The sequence below is a fragment of the Sturnira hondurensis genome, unplaced genomic scaffold, assembly GCF_014824575.4.
Source record: "Sturnira hondurensis isolate 20B ecotype Veracruz unplaced genomic scaffold, ASM1482457v3 Scaffold0022017, whole genome shotgun sequence".
Taxonomy (NCBI): Eukaryota; Metazoa; Chordata; class Mammalia; order Chiroptera; family Phyllostomidae; genus Sturnira; species Sturnira hondurensis.
In genome coordinates this window covers 7,510,230-7,528,223 of record NW_028094648.1, presented here as the reverse complement: position 1 = coordinate 7,528,223, position 17,994 = coordinate 7,510,230, and the positions used below count along the sequence as shown (strand labels likewise).

General features: G+C 48.6%; 1 protein-coding gene across 2 annotated transcripts in view; it reads right to left on the bottom strand.

Annotated features, from left to right (window-relative positions):
- USP46 (ubiquitin specific peptidase 46) overlaps positions 1–17,994 on the bottom strand; it is a 55,963-nt gene that overhangs the window by 28,342 nt on the left and 9,627 nt on the right. Inside the window, exon 2 of one of the 2 annotated variants that reach the window (XM_037034076.1) lies at positions 2,641–2,721. In XM_037034076.1, coding sequence (XP_036889971.1) covers positions 2,641–2,721 — 81 coding nt within the window. Of the gene's footprint in view, positions 1–2,269; positions 2,315–2,640; positions 2,722–17,994 lie in introns of those variants that run through there. The other variant, XM_037034077.1, reaches the window with a different exon arrangement.

Sequence of the window (17,994 nt, the reverse complement as noted above, 5' to 3'; positions counted from 1 at the left end):
GAGGCAGAGAGGCCTCCTTCAGTCGTGCCCTGGCTCCCTCCCTTGCAACTCCCCGATCGCCCTTGACCTTGCTTCTAACAGGACCGCAATCCAGTGCCGTCCAGTGCTACCCAGTGCCGGGTCCCCTACAATCAGAGGAGGGCCCGCACAGAAATATTTTGTGCTCTCAGCCTCCAGAGACGCGGCGATGACGATGAAAGAGGAAAAGAGTCATCCCCTTGTTGGTTTGTACTGACTGGAAAACCAACTCTGTGGAGGAACAGAGCGGAGACGATCGCCTCAGAATTTCTGCTGCATGGTGGAGAGAAAGAACACTCAGGAAATAACAAGATTAACATCACTGATGCCGAAGTGCTGGGAACGATCAAAATAGAACACGCGTGTCTTCTCGGGACCGGTGGCTGGCCTGTATGCCGCTTACCCAGGAGCCAGACAGAAGCTCCGGCACACTTCCCATGGCATTTCTAAGGTGTGCTAAGATAGAACATTTCCTGTTTTTCTACTTGTTTTAATCTAGTTGGACACAATTATGTAATAGGAGACAAACCTCTTTTTAAAGGAAAGGCAGAATTTTCATGAATTACTGTTCGACGGGAACAAAAAGCTCTCAATGAACTTGGATCTCACAACGCTCCCACAAACTAGGAAGCGGCCGGACTTCCCCCCCAAAGTCTGCATTTGTACGTTCCCTAGCCAGGGCGGAACCCCCACAGCTTGGGTAACTATCTTCATAGAGCTTAAGCAGAGGCCTGCGCACAATGGCTGAAACAACTGTGTATGAAAATTAGGAGTCAGCGTTTCATCAGCACCATGCCCGTCTTCCAGCACGGCAGCCTTCCTCCTCTCACTCTTTTCTCTGTCACACAATGTCCTGCCTTTACCCAAACACCCTTCAAAGGTGCTTGGTCTTGATCCAGTGGACAACTCCTAGGGAAAAAAAGAAACTAACNTCAATGAACTTGGATCTCACAACGCTCCCACAAACTAGGAAGCGGCCGGACTTCCCCCCCAAAGTCTGCATTTGTACGTTCCCTAGCCAGGGCGGAACCCCCACAGCTTGGGTAACTATCTTCATAGAGCTTAAGCAGAGGCCTGCGCACAATGGCTGAAAAAACTATGTATGAAAATTAGGAGTCAGCGTTTCATCAGCACCATGCCCATCTTCCAGCACGGCAGCCTTCCTCCTCTCACTCTTTTCTCTGTCACACAATGTCCTGCCTTTACCCAAACACCCTTCAACGGTGCTTGGTCTTGATCCAGTGGACAACTCCTAGGGAAAAAAAGAAACTAACGTTTACCAAGTGCCCACACTGGACCTCAGCCTCATGTCAAGGTCTTCAGTGGGCCAAGAGGTGCAGATGGGGGGCAAGGAGGCTCAGAGAGGTCAAGTGACTTGCCCAAGACCACAGAGCTAGTGAGAAGCACAGGCAGCACTCAGATGTAGGTATTGCTTGAAAGCCAAAATTCTCTCCATAACATCTCAGGCAGCATCCACTCGCAGAGAATACTTCCGGCCTCCCCAGTGGAAACTGTGACCTATCACACCAGGGCACTGACTGACTAAGCTCAGAGCACTTGTTCCAGAAAACAAAGTGTTTTCGAGTTAATGCTTGACGTCACTGAAAGCTCCACCTCAGAGAGAAAGGATCGGGTGAGGAAGAAAGCTCACGAAGGCGGTGGGTGACACTGCCTTCCTATGCGGTCATGACCAGCTCACCCAAGAAGCAGAGCCTGGTGAGTCTGCTCACACACAAGGGAGTGCAGGCTGAGTGCAGGTACGATGAGGCCCAGGAATTCAGAGATAAACTGGGCCCCACACGCCGCCCCTGCTCCAGGCACCACTGCCGAGTCGCACCCTTACACAGTTACTGGTGGTGAGCTGGTGACACTTTCAAAACTCTGCACCGATGCGTGCTGAGAAGACGGGTGACGAGTCTTTACTTATGCAGAGGGTGAAGGGAGAACATGTAACAGCAGGTCTGGCTACAGAGGTTCATAAAATCCCCTCTGAAAGTTATGTGCACGAAGGAAATCCTCTAAAATGCAGGCGGGGAAAAAAAAATAAGAACCCGAACCAATGATGCGGTAATGAAACCCTTCTGAGATAGCTCGCACTTTCAAAAACTGGACTAAATCCCCTGCCCCTGACATCTGCCACTTCTAGTAACTGTAGAGCATGGACAATGACCTAAAGATTGTTGATGAAAATGGCAGTGGTGTTGCTTGTCTAAAATATCTGAAAAGGATAATACATCTTTTAAATACTTACGTTGACCAATCCGAAGTAGTGTTCATTGATTGGAAACTGCTCTGGNCAGAGGGTGAAGGGAGAACATGTAACAGCAGGTCTGGCTACAGAGGTTCATAAAATCCCCTCTGAAAGTTATGTGCACGAAGGAAATCCTCTAAAATGCAGGCGGGAAAAAAAAAAAAAAAGAACCCGAACCAATGATGCGGTAATGAAACCCTTCTGAGATAGCTCGCACTTTTAAAAACTGGACTAAATCCCCCGCCCCTGACATCTGCCACTTCTAGTAACTGTAGAGCATGGACAATGACCTAAAGATTGTTGATGAAAATGGCAGTGGTGTTGCTTGTCTAAAATATCTGACAAGGATAATACATCTTTTAAATACTTACGTTGACCAATCCGAAGTAGTGTTCATTGATTGGAAACTGCTCTGGACCAATGTCTTTTTCCAGAGCAGAGGCATTGGTGCCCTGAAAGAGAAAAATAACAAAAGCTCTGTGGCATGAAGAACAGAGAAGGAGGTGAAACGATACTGAGAGGCCACCTGAGACGGCGCTGCCCCTGGGCGCCCCTGGGTTTGGGAATGTTCGTGCCAAAAGAAAAGGTGTCAGTAGTAACCCGGCTGTGGATCCTCTCCTCATCCAACTCGGGCATCCCCAGTCCTGCTCTCCCTGGCTTCATTCATCTTCTGCTGGGACAGGAGGTGTGACACAGGCCAATGAGCGACCTGACATCAAGAGGTCCTGGAGCCCAGAACGTTCTAAGCTCAGAGAGTGGCAGCAGCTTTCGTAGTATTTGGCAGTGTGCCGAATCATACCGTCACTGTCAAAGCCAATGTCTTCATTCTGATAGAGATTTATCACACGCCCACTATGTGCTCTCTCGATAGAACAGCAGACAAAGTGGACACAATGCCTGCTCCCACGGAGTTCACAGTTTAGTGGATGGAGACAGAAAAAGCAAGCACGCCGGACAGAAGGTGACACGCGAAGTGAAGAAAAATAAAATGAGAAATGAGGTAGGGGCTCCGGGGAGTACGAGGCAAAGGAGAGACATGGTGGAGGGGGCGGAAGAAGGTGGACAGATAAATAGGGTGGTCAGAGAAGACAGTGACACATCCAAGGGATATTGTAAATAATGGAGAAACACAACTGAAAACCTAACAGTTCCCAAGTGCATCAAATTGGCAAGCTGCGTAAACTGCTCCGGCACAAGTAATAGTTACTGGGAAGTCCTACCATGTGCCAGGGACTGCGCTATTTATTCTCACTACAATCCTCCAAGGGAAGTACTGCTATGATTCCCGGTTCCCAGACAGAAACATGAGGCTCAGAAGGGCTGAGAACCTGCCTGAGGACCACAGTGGCAGAGGTGGGCCTGGAACCCGGGAGTCAGACTCGGGAGCCCAAGATCTTACCCAAAAGCTCCGCAGAGCAATCCTATCAAACAAAACCATTTTGTGAGCCCTACTAAGGGCCAGGGGGCACCCGCAATACCATGTTGCTTATCGCCCCTCCCCAGGGCCTGGATGGGTCTGCTGGGATCAGGAGACCTGACCAAAGGTGGGTCAGGGAGGTAAGGAGTGTCGGGGGTGGGACCGGGCTCCCAGGCACTGTGGGCCCTACAAGGCCCTACTACTCTCCAACTATCATGGGAGACTCACGGCTCACAGAATCTCAGAGCTTTAGGAGATAGGTATTTGAAAAAGAAAAAGAGACTGTTAAAAAAAAATCTGCTGCTGCTACTTACTCTGGGCTAATATAATTAGCATCTCCTGTCACAGGAAGAAATGGCGAAAATGTGGGCTGAGAACTAGTCAAAACAGTCACATGTCAATAAGCACCATTAAAAGCAAAATAACCCAATTTATGCAAAGAGAACCACAGCAGAAAGAAAGAGCACACTCCGACCCTCAGCATGTCATCTTGCTTCTCTTGTTTTCTAGGTCCGCATGCCTTTCCACCAATGGACATTCCTTCACCCTTTACCGGAGGCTCTGACTCACTGGTCGTCTGGGTGCACGGCGGTTTCACTGCCTTCCTCGGTGTGTGCACACCTGTGCTTTTCATTGCCTTCAAAATAAAGTAACCCCATCTACAAGGCTGAATTTTTAAAAATAATACGTATCACAATAGAGCAAGATTTTATGGTATAGACAAAAATCACTAAAAATGTTCATAAAGCCACATCTCATCCACAGATCGATGTAAATGATGCATATTAAACACACCCACAGCCGTTTCTGAAGCAACATCAGTACGTACGGCTTAGAGCCCAGAAGGAATGCCAGTCATACGAGTGGAGCACGTGGTGGCAGATCTCGTTAAATCTTTCTTTAGGAGCTAGCCATATATTCATGGCTAGCTAATCCACGCTCTCCGTTGTTTGGGAGTTATTAAATTGAGTCTGCTTGTGTCTACCTGTCTTGATATTCTCCAATTGGAGGGGGCACTGAAGAAGGGGGTGATGACTCTCGAGAAGGACAGTGACCCAGGAGGCAGAGTGAAGAGAAATACCCTGTCCAAACCCCTGCCTGTCTGCGGCCAGTGCTGACCAGCACCGCACAAAGGCCTTCCTTTCTCCCCGCCTTTGATGACCCACCATCCACAGAAGGCACCTTCACATCCTGCCTCCTGGGAGGCTTCAGTACCACGTGGAGGAGCTGCCTCACACCTTGCTCTCTCCTTGCTCTCTCGGCAGTTTGAGGTTCTCTTTCCCAACTGTCTGCGGCTCTGCTACAGCTGCCCACTTGCAGAGTCCCTGGAGCTGGCGACCCCCTAACACCCAGTCAGCACTACCTGCTGCCTTCCTAAGGCCTTCCTGCCACAGCTACATACAGCGTGACACCTCTAATTTCTCACTTGGCTTAGCGTCCACGGAATCATGATTTCAATTGCTCTTATAAACATCTTACCACCTGTCCTGGGTCATACAACATGGTTAAAAAAACAACAACAGTAAGAACCAAATTATCTACCTTCTCTGAATACCTACCTACCCAGACAGATGTGCAATGCTGAGGGGAAAGGTCACACAGCTAACCTCACCAAATTCACCAGAATTCACCCAATTCAAGCGGCCCTCAACATGTCCCACATTCCAACACTGTTTCTCCAGGGCCCTCCTTCTCCGCTCCACAGTGACCATTCCCAACTTTCCCCAAGCTCCCCAAAACTTCATCATTCCCTCTTCTCACTGGCCTCCCAACAAGAAAAAAAATTTTTTAACCAGCATAGAACTCCCATCATTGCACGCTTCCAAACCTTCAAAACTCTGTGCCTCCCCTGTTAATGCTAAAGAGGTTGGTCTCTTTTGTCTAAGACCAACCTGTTCTCTACTATTAAATCCTTTCCATCAGAATTTAACATGCTTAAGTGTGTCTCCTATTAAAAATACATACATACTCTCCCGCACACCTCCCCCAGTTCCCACCCTCTTCTCACCTCTCCTTAATAGCTTCTTTAAACCACCATCTTTTTTGTACATGTTCTGAAACATTTACAAACAAATCAGGTGATTTCTAAGATTTGTTTCCAATGACCCAATGGTGAAATGGGAATAAAATTGTGTTGTTGAAGCTCAGTGGTGGGCAGGTGGGACTCAATGCACTATTCTGTTTATACTTTTGCACATATGTGTACAGGCAGAATAACGGTCTCCCAAAGATGCCTATGTCCTCATGCCCAGAACTTGCAAGCACATTACCCTTCCAGGCAAAGGGAAACGTAGGTTGTAGGTAGACTTCATTTACTAACCAGCTGATGTTAAAATGCGGCATTGTCCTGGATTACCAATGTCATCACAAGCGTTCTTAAAAGTGGGGGACAGAGGCAGAACATTAGGTCAGGGAGACGCAATGTGTGAAGGGCTCAACTCGCCTCTGCTAATCTAGAAGATGGAGGAAGGGAGCCAGGCAGCCTCTTGAATTTACAGGGCAAGAAGACAGGAAGAACACAGCCCGGCACCGCCTTCACCCACTCAGATTTCTGACCTCCAGAACTGTAAGGTAATAACTTTGTATCACTTAAGGGACAAAGTTAATGGTAATTTGTACTAATACTACGTGTGTAAAGTTTTCCGTACTGTTCTTCGAGACTTGCCTCCACTTCCTCACCGCCGCCTCTGCCCTGAGAACAGCCCCTTCTGGACTCCACCCTAACTCGGCCCCTGCTGAGCTCCAAACACTGCCTCCTCCAGGGGCACCTTCAGCTGCTGGCGTCCCCCCCAGGCCGAGGCCCTCCTCCCTCTCCAAGGGCCTCTCTCCGGGATCCAGGCCAAACCCATCCCCACGGCTTCAATCAGCAGCCGCGAGCTACCCATTTCCCACTCTTCCCTTGGCCCTGAAACCTCACTTCCGAGCTGGTTCGGATGGGAGGAGCGCTGACTGACATTCAGGCTTGCTCGTCTCACAGGCAGTCGAAATCAATCTGCCCAAAACTGAAGCCTGCACTTTTCCTCCCCACCAAATCGAATCTGCTCCTGGTGTTTCCCCATTTAATAAATGACAATGCCACCTCTTCCCAGCAAGAAACCTCAGGGTCGCACCCAACACTGCCCTCTGCACTCTGCACCCATCCATCACTGTCTTATTGACTCACTCTCCTTAAAACTCACATCCACTCCCTTCTTTCCGGTCAGAGGCCCAGCCACCAGCGTGTCTCATCTGAATCACAGCAGCTTCCTGAACACCCACAACCCCCAACACCCACCTCACCCACCTCTAACCCCCCTGCCAACTCAGCAGCAGAGTGCTCTTTTTAAATACCCACCGGCCTTAACACCGCCCAGCGACTTCCACCTCTGTCTCCAGCTTCGCTCCCTCGCCTGCCACTGGCTGCCACACCTGGCCTGTCACAATGGCCTCTATTGTGTTCTGCACAGACCTCAGGTTCCCTCCCATCCACCACCTGAAGGCTCTTCCAGGCTCCCTCCCCTGTCGGTACCTATCATCCTTCTTGGGGAATTCTTTTTTAAAAATTTTTTTATTTTTATTTTAATGGTTCAGGTACAGTTTTCTGCCTTTTATCCCCATCCCAGCCCATCTCCCAAGCCCTCCCCACTTCCCTCCCATTTCCACCCCACCTTGTTTTTGTCCATGTATCCTCCATACTTGTTCCTGCAAACCCTTCCCCTTTTCTCCTGAAATCCCCTCCCCTCTCCCCTCTGGTCACTGTCAACCTGTTCGGTATTCCAGTGTCTTTGGTTATATTTTGCTTGTTTGTTTGTTTTGTTGATTAGGTTCCTGTTAAAGGTGAGATCATATGGTATTTGTCCTTCAACACCTGGCTTATTTCACTCAGCATAATGCTTTCCAGTTCCATCCATGCTGTTGCAAAGGGTAGGAGCTCCTTCTTTCTTTCTGCTGCATAGAATTCTATTGTGTAAATATACCACAGTTTTTAGATCCATGCATTTACTGATGGCACCTAGTGATTGCTTCTAGGGAATTCTTGACTGACTGACCACTCCTGGATTTGGGCAGTCCCAGTGATGAACAGAATCATGGTCCCCACCTGAAATGCCCACACCGAGTCCCTGGAACCCGTGACTGCGCTACTTTCAACGACAACAGGGCATCTGCAGGTATGATTCACTCCAGGATCCTGAGATGGAAGATTATCTGGATGATCTGGGTGGGCCCGTGCAATCATAAGAGTCCTCAGGAGAGGGAGGCGGAGCAGCAGCAGCAGCAGCAGGAGATATGAGGACAGAAGAAGAGTTCAGAGGGATTTGGGGGCCCTGTGCTGCTGGCCCTGAGGACGGAGGAAGGGGACGAGGGCCAAGGAATGCAGACAGCCTTTAGAAATCGGAAAAGACAAGGAAACACATTCTCCCCCAGAGCCTCAGGAAGGTGTGCCATCCTGCTGGCTTCCAGAGCACTGAGAAAACTGACTTGTGCTATTTGAAGCTACAGAGTTTGTGGTGATTTTTTTACCGCAACAATAAGAAACTCATATAGCCCCCCCACCCCCGACACACACCTTCTAGTCCCCACTGGTAGCATCCTGTATGTCTCTGACAGTATTTATTTCACTTGATGTTGGATGGATGTAATTATTAACATCCATCCTAGCCCCCGAACTACCATATTTTCTTGTGTATAATGCACATTTTGTGGCCCAAATTTTTGAGGGAAAAATAAGGGTGCACATTATACAAGGGTATAATGATCCTGTGTGTAATGCACACAAAACGTGGGTGCACATTATGTACAGGACAATACAGCACATACCTCAAGGGAGCAAGGACTGTGCCTGACCTGTTCAATACTATACTCTCAGTGGCCAGCACACAGTAGGTCCACAATACCAGCTGGCTAGCTGGCTGGCTGAAGAGGGTTGAGTGGGGCTGTTTGAATAGCTTCCACGTGTGAGCTCTCCCCACCTACTGTCCAATGAGGCCGAAGGGTACTCTCCACCCCTCCCCCACGCACCCTTCCCTTTCGTGACCGCTCTCTAGGAGCCGGTATAGAACATCACTGACAGTCACAGCTGGAACCAAACTCGGGCTTCACATGCTGGCATCTCCCGTTGGTAATGCGAATTTCTGTGCTTCCTTAACAGATTTGGGGATTCAACACAGTAAATGCAAATCTCTGCGGGACAAAAGGAAACGGCTCGATGGCGGATGTTTCCTGAGACGAGGATGGCGGCAACTGCTTAAAAGCCAATTAGGCGTTACCAATCACATTTTTATTTTATTTTTATTTTTTAATCCTCTGCCAAAGACATTTTCCCCACTGCTTTTAGAGAGAGAGGAAGGGGGAGGGAGGGAGGGACTGAGAGAGAGAAACATCGATGTCAGAGAGAAACATCAACCCACTGACTGCACACCACACGGGCCAGGGCGTCAAAATGGTAAAGGTGCACATCCTCCGTCCCCACAATGCCACTTGAAGCAATGCATTCTACCCGCACACTCACCCGGTACAAGACGACAGAGATGGTAACCGACCCCAATCACATAAGCATGGCTTACGCAAGACGGAAATTTATCTCTCTCCCTCATGCAAATGTGTAAGAGGAAGCAGTGCAGGCCTGACTTGGTGGCATGACAGTGCTGCGGACTCAGGCTCTTTTTATCTTGTTGCTCCGTCATCCTCAAGAGTCAGCTCCTATCTCTGGAGCCCAGATGGCCACTCCAGCTCCTGCCAGCTGACAACCTCTGCGGGGTGGGGTGGGGTGGGGCAGACAAGGAGCCATACTGGACATGCTGCTCCTCCCCTTTCAAGGATGCTCCTTGCCTGTATCTATCTCTTCTGCTGGCAAGTTCCTTGGCCAGAATCTAATCTAGTTGCACCTAGCTCCCTTGCAGCTGGGGGCTCTCCACCTGAGCAGTCACAACCAGCTAAAATTAGAAGTGGAAAATGGAGATCGAGGGAACCGCCAGGAGTCGAGGTAGCGGATGGTCCCTGCAGCAAAGTTTGTTAACAGAAGAGAAGTTAGAAATATGTTGAACTGTTAAATAATCACAGTAATCCATACAATGGAATACCATGTAGCTATTTAAAAAACGTAAAGTTGCTTTATGGGTACTGCTATGAACACTTGTCCAAGAGCCAGTGATAAGTCAAAACACGTTCGCAGGTAACAACGTGCCCCAGACAACACCGGGAGAGCCACCGTTCCGTCTACAGACCCTGAGCACCCAAGACTCTACATCTGTGGGACCCAGGTGAACACGGAAGACCCCGTATGTGTCTGGGGGAGGAGCTGCAAGAGGAGGAGGTCACCAAGGGGCTTTGTTTTCTCAACCGTTTGCATTTTTTACTATGAGCATAGATTACTGTCATGAAAATTTCCATAAAGTTAGCAATGTCCTGCAGACCAATTATCAGAGGCCCACAGCGCACACCTCAGAGCTGGACTGGCCACTTTGTCCTCTCCCCAGTAGGAATTTGCCTGTGATTTCAGTCGCTTCCTCTCTTGTCCTTAGTTTCCTGGCTGAGAGGTGAGGTTGTTGATATCCAGCCTACCTACTCACTGCTCGGTGCGGCAGAGAGAGTCAAGCAAAACAGGGAATGTTATCAGCACTATGTAAACTGTAAGCTGCACTACAAACCCAAGAGCCTGAACTTCCACCGCACGCACCCAGCAGCAGCACTGTGGCACAAAAGGCAAGTGGGGAGGCACTGAAAATAGCCGTTCTCTGACCAGATGCTGAACGAAAAACTTATCCACGGCAGTAAATCACAGGGCCTGGCGGTATAGGAAATATTGAGTTCTTATTTCCATCAGTAAAAAAATCCAGTAACCTTTGAAAAACAATGCACCGCAGTTTATTAAAAATAGAATCTGGGCTGGGACAAGTTCCAACAAGAAGACGGTAATGTTGGCTCTTCAAAGCACTTCTGAAAGCAATTCCACGACTGCCAAGGGGCGCTACAGAAACACCAAACAGCAGCAGCAGCAGCTCAGGAAGGATGAATCACAAATGCGTGAGATGGGCGGAGAAAGACCTTTCGTTTAAAAGCAATTTTAAAAGCAATTTATGAGAAAAACACGTTAGAATGTCTCCCCCAGGGGGCGAAAAAGGGAGACAGACCCTGGCCCGGGGGGAGGATGTGATTAGAACAAGGGCGCTGCGAGGCCTGCAAAAACCGAAGACAATGCTGTCATCCCACGGGGAGCCCAAACCAAACACAGAGACCAGAAGGGTCCGTGGAGACCTGCTAGACCACTTCACATACGAAAACACCAAGGCTCAGAGAAGTAAGCCTACTCACCCAGGATCCCTCCGAGGTGGCCTATTTTCCCCATCCTACAAGGGCAGCCTCCCTGGTCAGTTTGTGCAAAGGAGAGACGCAAGAAAGGACGTGTAAGGATTTCTAAGTACACAAAGAATATCATTAATTAAAAGATATGATAAGAAAGGTGAATACTGCTGCTAAAACCACATTTTTAGATCTATGTTCCAAAGGATATTTACTTATCATTTATGTTTTCAAAGCACCAAAGTACCTAAAAGACTAGTTTTTCAAAAGGAACAGTATTCCCAGGCTTCCGGTGACAAAAGGTCATTCCCACTGCCTTAGCCAGAAGGTCAAGCAAAAAGGAATCAGTCGGGCTGTGGACTCAGGGTGAGTCAGGAACCACTTGCCAGAACTCAGGATGGTTAGGGAGGAAGGATGGACCCTGGTTTCCCAGATGTGATTAGCACTAGTGATGATAGATAATCCCTAAACAGCATTTACTGTGTCCAGTCTCTGCTCTCAGACTTGATGTGTGTTTTACTCACATTCATCCTTAGAATAACCCTATGAGGTAGATGCCACCCCCCCCTTTAAATATAAGAAAACTGAGACAGAGAGAGCAAGCAACTTCACCCAAACTCACATCGCAAGAGGGCGGAGGGGGGGTGGGTTTGAACTCACGCCACCCACCCCCGAGTGCGTGCCCGCCCAAGCACTGCACCGTGCTGACTCTTGCAGCGGCAGAATCACCGGGGCTGAAGAAATAAAGAAATTGAGGGGCTCACCACTGTACAGGCAAACCCCTACCTCTGAGGCACCCCTTAAAACATTCTAGAATGAAACACACACATGCCCTTTTCTGTAAAATCTCCTCACAATACTGTTTAAAGGAACCTGTTTAAAGGAAATGTCAAACTGAGGTTGGAAGTCAGGAGAAACACGACCTGTCAAAGGGAAAATTAATTTTTTCCAAAATGGTTTGGGAACTACAGATCTTTGCCCAGCTTAATAGAAAGAGAAAATGACAAAGTTTTAAAAAGCAGAAAGAGAAAAGCAGCACCAACGAGTACAAATGAGTTCTAAAGAGAACGCCAGTCTACACCCAGTAATGGGATGAAGAGCAATCTGACCGCCCTGACTCCCAAAGCCGTGTGCAAAACCAGTGGAACAGAGAGGAACAGAACCTGTCCGAAGTGTGCTGAACAAAACGTGTTCATGTATTAATACGGCTTATCTCTCAGTGTGGGGATTAGGGGGAAGGGGCAGGAGATCACTGGAATACATTGTGTATCAGGAAAAAACTACCACTATGTTTTTACCCACAGAAAGCTATAAAATACCTGTTGAGCCTGTAAAAGACAGCAATGCTGAGCCTCCAGGCTCAGAACTAGGGTGGCCAGATTGCTGGCCCTGCAGAGTGCCCCCCACCACTGGCTTGTCACCTCTGGCTCCCTCCTCATCATCATTTGGCTTCCATGTCACTTCCTCCAAGCTACCTTCCTGGACCCTTCCCTCTCACAGAATCCTACAGGCAGCTTCACGGCACTTATCCCAATAGGTTACAACACACTTATTTGTGATTATTTAACAGCTGTCTTCCCACCGGAACACAGGCCAGCGAATGGCAATCGCGGGGCCGAATGTCTCTGTGTATCAAGATTTATTCGAACACGACCACTATCATCCATTTACTCTTGGTAGTGACTTTCACAGCACCACAGTAGGAGTAGTTCCAACAGAGGTATTATGGCCCCCAGAGCCTAAAATATTCACAATCTAGCCCTATAGTAAAAAGCTTGCTGACCCCTCCATGAGACCAAAAGCTTGATAAGGACAGGGGTTCCGTCCTACGGTCTGCCAGGACCAAGCAGTGCATCTGGCAAATAAAAGGCATTTAATAAATTTGCCAATTGAACAAACTCGGGAGATGGGAAGGGTAAGCAGTATGTGCTACTTGTTCAAGAGACCTTCACTGTCTACATATTCATTTAATCTTGCCCACAAACCCAGGGCTGATTACACTTATTATCCCCATTCTATTTGTGAAGAAACGGAGGGGACCCTCCAAAGCCCCCTCAGCCCATGAAGGCAGAGCCAGGTCTCAAACCCAGGCCACTCTGTCCCAGAGTCTGGGCTCCTGACCACAAGCCAGGGAAGATGATCTTTTCATTCATATTTTTAGTAATTCCTGAGCCGCAGATGTAGGGGCTGGGCAGAAAGCCAGGGCTGTCTTCTCAAGCACCTCCTCCTGGGCTGCTGGCTGGCACCTGTTAGCTCACCACCAGGAGCACCATGCTCAGAGTGACTGCATGCCCATCCCCCCAAACCATAGACGCATCTCCCGGTCCCACTGTGCGAGACTCTCCCTCCAGGTAAGTTACTGACGGAGACTCACTATCCCCGGCTCACAGGTGAGGGAGAGAGGGTTAGTCCAGGTTAAGTCACTTGCCAAGGTCAACCGTGAATATGAAGCAGAGGTCAGCTGTGGGCCACACTCTCACTACCATTATACAGCCCATTTCCTGCTTCCACAGTGCTCACCCACTCTCCGCTCCTCTGCCATCTTTCCTGGGGAGCCGGGCACCCACGAGAAGGCAGTTAAGGAGCATTTTATCACTCTGCACCAGGAAAGCATGTCATTTCCATGCCTGATATGATACTGGGTAGGGAGAGATAACCCTGAAAAAGGCCTCAACGTGACTTCCCTTAGTGATCCTAACACAGAAGCAGAAACATCTGCTACTGAAGACAGAGGACCCTGGGGTCCTCAGTGATCCCGAGTCACCAGGGAAGGGGCAGGACAGAGCCGCTAGACTCTAGCCTGTAAAACAGCTTTCCGAGTGCCTAGAGGCAGGTGGAAAGCTCCCGTGCAAAGACAAAACTTCCACTCAAAAGCAGGACAAACAGCATAAGGCCTGTGACTGCCTTCCAGCTGAACGTGGAGGAAGAGGAAATACTCATGGCTGGTCACCGAACTTGTTGTGAGCTACAAGCAAGAACCTCATCCCAAACTCAGGGCTCTGCAAAGCCACCATGGCGCCTCCTTGACTTTGGGTCTCTTCACCCAGAAGTACCCTTCCCATCACTCCCTGGAAACAGCATGGGTGGCATGGGTTCCTGATAGAGCTCCAGGTCCCAGAGGCCAACTCTGCAAAGTAGCCTAATAGGGTGATTTCGAGGGTTCCTCCCAAACCCCTCTTGCTCTCACTCAAGTTCAAGGTCTTCATCAGTGAAAAACCAGGACACCGATATCCCTGTTGCACAGCACAGGAGAAGTGCCTGTGTGCTGGTGGCATCCCTGCCTGAGCGCGTGCGCCTCAGTACTGCGCCAGCGGAGCGAGTTGACTCTCGCGTAACGAAAGCATCCTGTCACACACGGATGGCGAGACATAAAGCACAGAAAACTGTGCTCTGCCCCCTTCCCTGAAGAGGGTGGCATTGGAGAAAAGGGATGGAGCTAGTTCCTCAGAGCCACATTCCTCAGTGTTAACACTCCACCGTGAGCTAAGTTCAGAATAAAGACATGTATAATGAATGAGTAATTTTGTATCTGCCGAAGTCAGTAATAAAAAAATCGGGGTTTGTGCTTTATGTATCTTCGGGGTTTTTATTCCACTTTGCTCATAATGCTTTTTTATTGTAGTTTACAAAAATATCAGGCTACAACAGATTGAAAATAAAAATAAAACGGGTCCTTCCCTACAGACTTTGAAAATAATTGCCAACAGCAAAGCAGTTAAATGAAATTGAGCTTTTCTTACACGTGTGAATAGCTGCCCAAACTCACTCCTAGGAAGAGGAATGCAAACTAAAAATACACTAAGACACCATCCCCACCCTTCAACTGGCAAAGAGCAAAAGGCTTTTGGATAGCATACTGTTTTGGCAAGGCTATGGGTACCAAGAGTCAGGGCAATTTGGCAAAACCCGCTAGAGTTACAAATGGAAATCCATTTCCAGGGAGGCGGCCAACAGACTCGCTCCCATATACGTGAAATGACGTAGGGAGAAAGATGTTCCCTGCAGCCTTGTTTATAAAAACCAAGGACTGGAAAACTCCCCTCGTGCCATTAGCTGGGGGCTGGTTAAGGGAATTCAATACATTAAAGCAACGGAATGCTCTGTAGCCATAAAAAAAGAATGAGGAGGCTCATTCTTTTTCTCATTCACGTGCCAGCACAGACCCACCTCCAGGACACTGAAACCAGGGGGCAGATCCCGACAGATCTGTACATGCTCTAAGTAGTATTTGTGTTTTCAAAACCAACAAAGAAATATAAACAAATATGCTTGCATAGGCGGAGGATACCTCTGGATGCAAGCAGAGGGTACCACAAACAGTGACTGATGCCAGCGATGAGAACTGGATGGTGGGCATATTTTCAGCATGCATCCTTTTTGTACAATTGTAAACTTCTTATTGTGTGAACTTGTATGGCCTTTTCAAAAACTTTAAATTTTTATTTTTTAAAAAATGAAACATTTGTGACAGTGTGGATGGACCTAGTGGGTACTATGCTAAGTAAAATAAGTCTGTCAGAGAAAGACAAATACCATATGATTTAACTTAACGTGGAATCTAAAAAACAGTATAAACAAACAAGCAAACGAAATTGAAACAGACTCATAGACACGCATGAAAGACTGACAGTTGTGGGGAGGGGGAGGGGGAGAAGGGGGGGTACCGGGAGAAAAAGGTGAAGGGATTAAGTGGTACAAACTGGTAGTGACAGAACGGTCCCAGGGGTGTAAAGTACAGCATAGGGAACAGAGTCAATAACATTGTAATAACTATGCGAGGTGCTGGGTGGACACCAGGAACATCAAGGGGACCACTTTGTAAAGCACATGACTGTCTAACCACTAGGCTACACACCTAAAACTAATACAAAATAATATTGAGTGTAACTATAATGGAAAAACAAAGAATAAAAAGAAAGAAACAGAGCTTAGCTACCTTGTGTATTTCTCAGTGAGGAATACCTAACTATGTAAATCAAATAAAACAAAAAGATACGTTACACGCTTATTAGATGACTAAAAATCTTCTACTGTGTGACGTGCCCTCCTTCTCTGGGAAAGGCAAAGCACTGCATCCTGATGGATGGATACAAAGACTCTACCACCCACCATCAGCGCTGCATCCTCTGAGACACCTCGGTCGGAGATCACAGCTTCTTCCTCCTGTTGTCGCTCTGCACACTTTCCCTCCCTGGTCTGGTCTTTGAGTGGAAGCCAGATCACAACATGCTCGCTCACCTCAGCACTGCTCACCAGCAGGAACAGCTCTTAACATCTGACAGACCCTGGGAGACCTGAGTCATCTGCCTTCCTACAAGTCACCAAGTGTCAAGGTCAGGACTGGAACTCGGGATGAAGTTCTTTCCAACTACATCATTTGGACTCTCTTGCTGGCGGGAAAAAGAGGAGCCCTAGAACAAAACAGTAGTCAAATGGCTGGGCACTGAGCTAGGAATGAGACACAAATGACTCCCCTTCAGTCCTGCCAGGTGCAGGGAAGGCACGTTCTCTCATCACTCAGACATCAAGGACGAGAAGCAGAGTCTCTGAACAGGTAAGTGAGGGCCGCTCTCACAACCAACCACGCGCCAACCTGCCTCCCAAAGATGCTCACCAGCCCGCAACCTGCAAACAGGCTTCACAGGGCTCCTCCAACAGCCAGCTCTCTGGGCCAGTGTAAAGAGCCTCTCACCCTAGCCAGCACCTCCCCAGCTCCAGACCATGAGTGTGGGAGAGGTGAATAATCTTAGCGAGCACAAGGATGCTTTAAAATAATTATGTTTTTGATACGTATTTCAAAAACATAGAACCAGCTTGTCCACTCCGTTACCTTGCAGATGTCTTGGCACACAATGAGGTCAAATTAATAAAAAGTGAACAGAGTGGAGGAAAATTACTGAAGAAAGTTCAGGTGGTTCACAGATACAATGAAAACCAGGAAGATAACAAAATGACACTTGAGAATCGCTGGTCTAAGGAACTGAATCCATTTCTGTAGTTTTTCTTCAGACAAACAGCCACTTGGGAATAAAAGGGGCCCCCCACCCCACCCCAGTGTACAATACACACTAGCTCTGAATGCTAGTGTGTACTACTAGTATTTACTAGTAAAGTAAATGCTACTTTACTTGTGTCTGTTTTGTTTTCATCTGCCCTCCACGCTCCACACCACACTGCCTCTCTCAGATGGGTGAGACAGCTCCCCAGTCACCGGAGCAGCCTGAGTGAGGTCCTCCATTGAAAAGGTGGTGTCCTGTACTGGCTTGACCTGGGTTGACCCGAGTTAGCCCAGAATAACTCAGATCACACCTAGAGCAGATGAGTGAGCACCAAATCATTATCTGGAGCAACCCCCTCTCACTTTAAGAAGTATCTGACTTGGGGAATAAATCGGAGCATCTTCCTGCTGTGTAACCCGCTCCCTGGGAGAGAGCTGGGGGCCCCTCTCTCGCCCTGTTCCTCCCCACACCACACTTCGGGAGAAGGGACCCCCTCTGTGCCAGCACCACGGTCAGAACCAGACCATCTGGTGAATGTGGCCTCTGCTCTTGCCCAGCATCCTCCGCCCACCCCACTCCTCCCCAAATGCCCACTGAATGTGCACAGCAGGTCAAAACTAAGGCAGAATTCCACCAGATCCTCCAACATCAACGGCTCTGTGCTCTGAGCAAACGGAAGGAAAATGTCAACTCACAGAAAGAATGAGGGTGACTGTGAAAAGTAACATGTGAGGGCATCTCAGCTCACAAAACACTTCAGAAGGCAGGATCTCCTCAGATTCCCCCAGAAGAGCTGTGAGGAAGGCATTTCATCCTCCACCTTTTTGTGTGGTAGAGGGATGAGGAAACAGACTTGAGGGTATCAAGCTCTGAAATTCCCAATCCCAGAGTCCTGGGCAGGGCTCGACGGGAGAAACCATGCAGCCCGTTTTCCTTTCTCCCTAGGGCTGTGCTGCTGTGAACGTGCTCCCCAGGCCCCGGAGCGTCTGGTCACCAGAGAGGCTGCCAGCAATGCAAAATCTCACTCCAGA